This window comes from Gymnoscopelus braueri (assembly GCF_963280865.1).
Source record: "Gymnoscopelus braueri genome assembly, chromosome: 6".
Taxonomy (NCBI): Eukaryota; Metazoa; Chordata; class Actinopteri; order Myctophiformes; family Myctophidae; genus Gymnoscopelus; species Gymnoscopelus braueri.
Genome location: NC_137607.1, coordinates 8,541,445 through 8,550,407, shown reverse-complemented (window position 1 = coordinate 8,550,407; position 8,963 = coordinate 8,541,445). Strand labels below are relative to the sequence as shown.

Genomic DNA, 8,963 nt, shown 5'->3' with positions numbered 1-8,963 from the left:
TGCCTGCAAGACTGAGGAAGAGATATCAACTTCTTTAAGGTGCGTTAATACTTTGTTTTAGTTGGTTTGTTTTCAGTTCACTTTCACATAACATTTAGTGTGTGTTTTATATTCATTGTGCTCCGTTATGGACGGCGAGAGTTGTGGAAATAATGATAATTACAGCGAGAGCGACGTTATTACATCATCATAACATGATCATGTTAATGCTCACTGTAGGAGCAGTTGGTCACGTCTGGATCATAGAGTTATGATATGGGTCTGGTCTGGACGGTGCAACACGAACCAGCCTTTATCAGAGATCTAGCTGTAGAATACAACTCTCGTAGACGTATTTATGATTCTGACGTTTTCAATCTACGAGAGTTGCAGGGTTGATCCCCCATGGACACAGGGACTTTCTGCACTATGCCCCGTAGACACGCCAAACATGTATAAATTGAAAAATAAAGGTGCTTAACTGAATATCCCAATTGTTAACTATTTTTACGGCATAGTAGTTTAATGTAATAATCCATATCTTTCAATAAAGAAGTGTTTTAATGCCGTCTGTGGCCGATTCTGTCGGAAGTTCCCAATAGGCGGTAGTGACGCGCACCATCTGGTGAAACCCGGAATTACACTCAATGTAAACAGGAAGTAAACGAGGGTTAAACAATGGCGTTCGGCCACAGACGGCATTAAAACACTTATTTATTGAAAGATATGGATTATTACATTAAACTACAATTCCGTAGAAAGAGTTAACATTGGGGTGTTGGGGTAAGCATATATTTTTTTTTTTGCTTTTGTACACGTTTGGAGATCTACGGGCTAGGAGATGGAAGTCCCTGTGTCCATGGGGGATCAACCCTACAACTCTCGTAGATTGAAAACGTCAGAATCATAAATACGTCTACGAGAGTTGTATTCTACAGCTATCAGAGATCTAACCTGGCGCGCATCTAGTAGCCTAGGCTATTTCATGTATTCCATTAGCTCTGTCTGGTAGCGAACTCACTAAAGCTCTGGACCAGAGCTAGCCTTAGATCAAGAAGACTATTGTAGGCCATATGTATTTTATCGATTTCGACATTTGTATATCTATGAGAAATGTCAAAATCGATTAAAAAACAACAACATCTACGATAGTCTTGATCTATAAGGCTAGAGCTATAGTATTCCGCACTAGCTCTGGTCACACTCACACAACCATCATTCTTATGCCGTTCTACGTCGGTATGGACCTACAGATAGACAGGTGTGCGTTGCGTTTGGTGTGGAGTGGGGTCATTTATGGCATGTCTGTTGTGTGTGCATCTATATTTGCACTCTGGAGGAAATGTGGTCCGTGTGAAACTCGTGGTAAAGTCTGGAGATATTTTATTAAATGTATGTATTAAACGTCACACACAGCCATTCTAGGACTAAGCGCGCATCGGCATGCATGGTCTCGCTTAGCCATGGTTCACATGACGCTCGTCTGTCACAAGCGTCATGGTGCAACTTGTTCCTGGTTTTTGAACTTTGTCAATTTACAACTCATACATCTACATCAACGTTTACAATTTTAATATAAAGTGCTTACCCCATGGCCACGGATGTAACAAGTTAAAACGCCTGGGCTTAAGTACCCATATCTTCCGTATTGTTCAATAAAAAGCATTTTAATCCGATTGGTGGCCATTTTTTAAATATGCTTTTCAACTACGCGTTCCTATTGGTTGGGAGGTGTATTGCACTCTGATACGTTATAACTCTATGACAAAATAGCCGCCAATCGGATTAAAATGCTTTTTATTGAACAATACGGAAGATACAGGTACTTAAACCCAAGGGTTTAAACTTGTTACATCTGTGGCCATGGGGTAAGCACTTTATATTTGAAATCTGAACGTTTATGTAGATGTACGGGTTGTAAATGGAGAACGTTTAAATACCAGGAACAAGTTGCACCATGACTGTCATGAAATGACAGTCACGTTTCAGGGCTAGGTCTCGCTAAGCTTGAAGCGTTCTCTCTCTCTCTCTCTCTCTCTCTCTCTCTCTCTCTCTCTCTCTCTCTCTCTCTCTCTCTCACACACACACACACACACACACAAACACAAACACATGGTGTGTCCTGGAAGCTACAGGCATAGTTCTACTGTACAGAATTAAGCATTTTAGATCACATAGTAAAAAGAAACAGATGTACAAGAAAGGGTATAGACACTGTACAGAACAATTAGCCTCGCGTGGCCAGACGATATCACACGACACACTGCGTGGATATTAGTCTGGTCCCTATCAACGATAGATTTTTTCCCCAAGGGGCGGTTACAAAAAGATCCAAACGGACTCTATTGGTTAGACCTAAACCAATCAGAGCAGTGCTTCCTTGTACGAACCAATCAGAGCAGTGCTTCCTTGTACGTCATTGCTCCAAATAAGGTGATAAGCCCGCCCACATTTGGATACTGGGCCCTGATTGGTCCCTCACGACTTCGGAGGGAGAGAAATTAAATCTCTATTGAGGGGGGCCAGACCTAATCTGCCGAGGGCTAAAGTGCGATGCAATTTTGCAAAGGCAGATTCGTCTGGAACCAGGCTCAGAACAATGTCATAATGTGTTGCTATACATTCTGTGGTATTTCAAAAGCATTACAAAAATGTATAATAATAATAAACTAAACCTCTCTCTTACACAGATGACGCTCAGTTGCTTCAGTCCCACCGACCCAGAGTCTGTGAATCTGACCCACATCTATAATGACTTGAGTAGTGAGAATAGTGGCTCCCTGTGGAGCGGAGATTCATCTGACATGGTGGGGTGTTCTGACACGCGTCCCCCTGACCCGTCTTGCTGTGTGCCGTGCTTTGTGGACCAGGCTGTCCATGTGATTTGTAAGGACCTCCCTGAGAGATTCAAGCTGGTCATGGAGGCAGTGGGTGAACACATTGAGAGCTTTACTGCTGGTGAGTCTAAAAATTTGAGTGAAAAAAAGGGAAATGGACAGAAATGACATTCCACTGGGACACTGTGATACAGTTAGCAGAGAATAGGGCGCTTGGGTGGCGCAGGGTTAAAGGACCTGGGGCCTGTTCCTCAAAAGGTGAATTAAAAAAGCCTGGCCTTAAGCCAAATCCAGGCTTGACAAAGTCGGGTCCGAAAAGCCTCGTTTATTCCGTTCCTCAGACGCCAAGCCAGGCTGAAAAGGAGCAACTTTGTCGAGCTAGGCTATGTCAAGCCAGGCTGTGTCCAGCCAGGATAATGAAGCCAGGCTGAATGGCGTATTTCTATAAAAGACCATGAACTCGAGCGCAGATTCCTTGAACTTGACCAATCACGGAGTCCAAAACCAGAGCAGCGTTCTTCTCTGTGGCTGAATAGCAGCACTGCAGCAGCTCATGAAATCATACAAGGAAGTAAAATGTATTTAAGCAAGAAAGGAAACGCGACCGCAATAAATAGATCCAGGGAGAAAGCATGGCAAAGTATTGCAAGCACACACAGTGTGTGTGTGTGTGTGTGTGTGTGTGTGTGTGTGTGTGTGTGTGTGTGTGTGTGTGTGTGTGTGTGTGTGTGTGTGTGTGTGTGTGTTTGAGACGGACGGGCAACGGGACGAACGGGACGAACGGGAACAGGACGGGACGGGACGGGGTGTACTGCGACGGGGGCCACAACGGGACAGGACGGGACGGGGGGGGGGGGTTGACCGCGACAGGGGGCTGTGACGGGATGAGCGGGGGGGACGGGACGGGACGAGACACGCAATAAATAACCCCACATTTGCAAGACCACTTTGGTAGAGGTTTGGGTTGTGTAGTTACCTTGCCATCATGATGTAACTCCAAAGGTGGACAAGAAATAAAAAATAATTTCTCCATTGACTAGAAATTGATAATTTAAAATATGCTCCTCATTGACTTACAAAGAGGCTCCTTTAAACCCATAACTAATAATTTATATATATATATATATATATATATATATATATATATATATATATATATATATATATATATATATATATATATATATATATATATATATATATATATATATATATATATATAAATGATTAGTTACGGGTATATGTGTGTGTATGTATGTGTCAGACATTTTTTATAATATTAAAAAAAAAAAGTAATATATTATCAAACATCTAACAACAAGATGAACTATAGTGTTAACTATAACAGAGTGACAATTACATATCACATGAGTCATTGTGAAACAATTATGATTATGATTCATGGTCACACACTATTTCAGTAATTAATTTGATTATATCTATTTATTTCATTTTATTTGAATGCAGGGTCATTAAAATGAGTCCATATACAAACACATGTTTTGAATTAACTGTGGAAAAACTTGAAGAACAAGGCACTAGATTAAGTAAGCTTGGCTGTTAGCCTGCTCCTGACCAGGCTAACTTCACAGCTAAATTGCCATGGTAACTAAGATAGGCTTGCTTCAATTCTCTTTTGAGGAATCGGATAAGGCTAAACTTAGCCAGGGTGAACTGGCTAAACTAATCTTCAAGATAATTCACCTTTTGAGGAACCGACTCAGCTCTAATCCTGGCTAAATTAAGCCAGGATAGGTGGAAAAGCCAGGCTTTAGCTCTAATTCACCTTTTGAGGAACAGGCCCCAGACCGTCTTGCGTCTGAATGATTATTATTATTATTATTACTACAACTACTAAGACGGAAAGGAGACGACACGTTTTTGGTCTGTCATTGATTTCAATGCATTACAGTTTGCCTCCCAGTGTGTCCATTGCCCATGACCTTGGTGCAGAATGTGTCTGTTCCTTCTTTAAATATCCTTGCACCTCCGTAAACCCATCTGTACGGCAGAAAGCAGATTAACAAGTATTTTAATGTTTGGTAAAATGACAACTACAACAACAACAACGACGACATTTAAATAAATGTAATGTATAAATGTAACCCATCCTGATGTCTCAAACTGGTGTGAAGTAGTGGTAGTAATAGTAACAGTAGCGGTAATAATAATTAGTAACAGTAAGGCAGATAGATAGATTATGCTGGTTAATGAAGTGCTTAACTTTTACCCTTGTGTCATTACAGACTCCAGATGTCCAACCATCTTTGAACCCAGTGTCTCTGGTGGTGAGTACCACAGCAGTACCAGCCAGCAGTACCAGTAATACACGCAGCAGTACCAGCCAGCAGTACCAGCCAGCAGTACCAGCTAGCAGTACCAGCTAGCAGTACCAGTAATACAGCAGTAGTACCAGTAATACTGGTACTACTAGTAGTACCAGTATAAATATACTCCATATAAAACAAGTAATGCTAACTAATAAGTTGAGGGTAAAAATTCATAATTCAAGGAAAATTTGATTAAAATGTGATCTCGATCTCAGAATCTGGATGGAAGTAGAACTTGAAATGTATATGTGGCCAGCAGACAGGAATCACAAAGCAAGTCACACAATGAAAATAACAACAATGTTATTGTATTTTACAGACCTGAAAGAACAGCAAGACCAACATGTTGGAGAAACAGGTGAGTGCAAAGATGAATTATTGTACAATGTAGAGTACTAGTTTATATAGTAACATACTGTCTAGGCAGGGGCTTCTACTAATACTAGTAATTAGTTACTACTAATGCTAATATTAATACCACCTCCACTACTACAGTTCTTTTAAATCAAAGCTAAAGAACCTGTCTGTTTGCGTTGCCTTTTACTGATTTTGTTTAAATACAGACACTCGTTTTTATTTTTCTGTTTTTATTTTGCTTGTTTTTATTTTTGTTCGTTTTTTATTGCACTCTCCTAACACACTGTTTCTTAATGTCTTCATGCTTAACGTGTCATGTAAAGCACATTGAATTGCCTTGTTGAAATGTGTTATACAAATAAGCTTGCCTACTGCTATTACTACTGTACTAACAACCTACATTCACACCTTTGCTAATCTCTGTGGATAAATATTACTTTTCACCCTTTCTCTTATGCTGCTAAAAAAAAGGAGCAGTTTGAAGTAAGAGATTTGTAATGTTTATCAAAGTATATCGGTGTGTGTGTGTGTGTGTGTGTGTGTGTGTGTGTGTGTGTGCGTGTGTGTGTGCGTGCGTGCGTGCGTGCGTGCGTGCGTGCGTGCGTGCGTGCGTGCGTGCGTGCGTGCGTGCGTGCGTGCGTGCGTGCGTGCGTGAGTGCGTGCGTGTTTGTGTTTCAGTAAACTTGTGTATCATATCATTGAGTGGTAAAAATCACTGATCTATAAAAGCTATTGATTATTGAGTTGTTAATAGTTGATCATGGAGCTGTAAGGAGGATGGATGACTGAACCTCTGTTCTTCATTTGTCATTCTATCTCTCAGGGGGAGAGTTTCCCTGGTGGGGTGGTCTTATCGTCGCCCTCGGCATCATCATCATCATCATCAGTGTCCTGGTGGTTTATAAGAGACAAAACATTATGGAGTTTGGCCGCAGATTCAGCAGACATGCAAATCCAGCTGACACCACGGACAGGTACAGAATGATTCATGTTGGAATTCATGTCAACTTACCTCAGTGTCTTTTACCTCAACCATTGTTTTTGCAAATGGTTCTACACTTCAGTACAACCTCTCCTTTCTCCTACCGCCATGCCTTGTCACTCTATCTTCTGTCCAGGTCTATGGATGGTGTCTCTGAGGTCAGTCCTATGAACGGAGTCTCAACAAACCAGGTCTGAAGGTCGTTGATGGAACATCTACTCCACTCATGTATCTTCCCCTTCCTGCTGCACTTCCTTCTGTCTATCTCTGCTTCAAAGCTTGCGGATGACTGCTCCCTACCAGTTATTCTGTAAGTGTGTCTGTGTGTGTGTGTGTGTGTGTGTGTGTGTGTGTGTGTGTGTGTGTGTGTGTGTGTGTGTGTGTGTGTGTGAGAGAGAGAGAGAGAGAGAGAGAGAGAGAGAGAGAGAGTACATGTTATATTGTTACTGTAAAGCAGGCAACAAATGATGCTCAGTAAAATGCTCGTTAAACTCAAGACTAGACCTAGAGTAGGTGCTGAGTCAACACGTCAGCCCGTTCTCACTCCGAAGGCGGCACATTTTGCCCCTCTGTCAGTAGCCCTGAAACGTCAACTTTTGACATGACGGGACGCCCTGAAAGTCAACTTTTGACATGACGGGACGCCATGACGACGTCACATGTTGACAAAACTGTGCCTAAACTTAACCCTAATCCTAACCTCTCAAAAATATGCCTAAACCTAACCTTAATCCTAACCCTAACCTCACAAAAACTATGTGGAGAGAGAAAAAAGAAATCATACCCACAGTGGGATTCTATCACGAGAGTTTGAGGTTGCTACTGTAGTCAAGTGTTGCTACCAGGTAAGCCAACGAGGCAGCTGTGCAATTGCTTGATTCGAGTAGTATATGAAGCTCCAATGCGTGCCCTATAGTGAAGCATTAGGGAGTGAAAATGACAGAGCGGCAATAACTGACCCCTATCTGAGAATGTGTTGCACATGTACATCAGGCTCATACGTAATAATTTGTGTGTTGATGTTTCATTATGGAATGTAAAGCCTGATTCATACTTTGCTGCACGACAGCGACGCACACTGACAATAGCCAAAGCTTACAACGCGTCGTATGATGTTTCGGGTGTGTCTTCAGTTCCTATATCTTCTGATCCAAATTACAAACAAAAAATATTTGAAAGCTGTGACAATCTATATGAACTTTTAACTGAACATACCTCACAGGAGGCAGGTGATCTCACTCAGCTTTAATAATTGATTTAATCATTTATTAATGAATTAATACATTTTTCTTGTTGTTATGTCAATTGACAATTTACAACACACATACAGTATGTAGTCCCTGTCCCTTGTGCTACCTGAACTCCTCCAACAAGTTTACAGTTTTAAAAAACGTTTTGGGTGACAGACGTGTGCACAGACTGCACACCAATGCATTTAATCCAGGCGGTAACGTTTTGTAGCATCAACCCTAGGCTGGGAGTCGACCCTCCCTCCAGAGGAAAACAATGACAGCATCAGCAGCAGTTTTCATACTCATCATATGTTGCCTGCTTAAACCTTAAACAGCAAGAAAATCACATTTTAAACAGATTTATAGATGCAAAGACTATAATCGATTAGAAAATACATGATTATGTGCTATGAATCTATATTATTCATAGGCTACTTCTATACTATACTATTCATTATTACATGATTATTGTACTCAAATCTTGTGTATTCATGTACTGTATATACAATAGACAACTTCTCAATTCTCCAGTTCACACAGGGAAATCATGGCTTTGTAGAAGTGAGTTTTATCTGATAGTGAGCCTTTAAACCTCACATATCAGCCAGTTAACCACGATAAGTCAACCGTGGTGTTTATCTCAACCACGATAAGTCAACCGTGGTGCATAATATCTCCTCCAGTTAACCATGATAAGCTTCATTCCTGGGTTAAAAACCAGCATAAACACTCAGGATTATCTCACAACTGTATCGTCTACGGGTCTATCAACTCTCAAATATTTCCCATGTCCCCTCAACCAGCCCAAGCTTTAGTCTTAACTAAACAGCCTACCTCTATTTTAGGACATTCTCTCAAATGTGTGGAAAGACATCACTCCAGACCCCATTACCCTATTATTTGGTGCGGCCATTAGTGGATAGAGAGGTCGTCTGGTAATCCCAGTCTGCCAAGTAGTGGTGAGCGGGCCGACCCGTAACCCGCGGGTCCCGCGGGTCAACCCGCGGCGCGGGTGGTCGAGTCAGGATTTCAGAGGCAATTAAGCGGGCTGCGGGTGAGCGGGTCAGCCGCTCTCACACGCAAAAAAGAAAAAACCCTATTTTGAACAACATGCTTGTCTATTTAGCCCATGACAATGTTGTGCTACTGTAGACATTTAAAGCGACTTTGGGTACTTAAAAGAGCGCTATATAATATATATATATATATATTTCCACCGCGGGTCGCGGGGCGGGTTGAGCCATAG

The 8,963-nt window shown here is 41.5% G+C and overlaps 1 protein-coding gene across 1 annotated transcript; it reads left to right on the top strand.

The window, feature by feature from the left end:
• LOC308086750 (uncharacterized protein) lies at positions 1–5,834 on the top strand (the record flags this gene model as incomplete). Its single annotated transcript, XM_080430399.1, has 5 exons — positions 1–39; positions 2,670–2,937; positions 5,063–5,104; positions 5,466–5,504; positions 5,827–5,834. The coding sequence occupies exons 2-5, from the start codon at positions 2,670–2,672 to the stop codon at positions 5,832–5,834; spliced, it is 357 nt and encodes a 118-aa protein (XP_080286525.1). The 5' UTR covers positions 1–39.
• Positions 5,835–8,963: the final 3,129 nt, after the last annotated feature.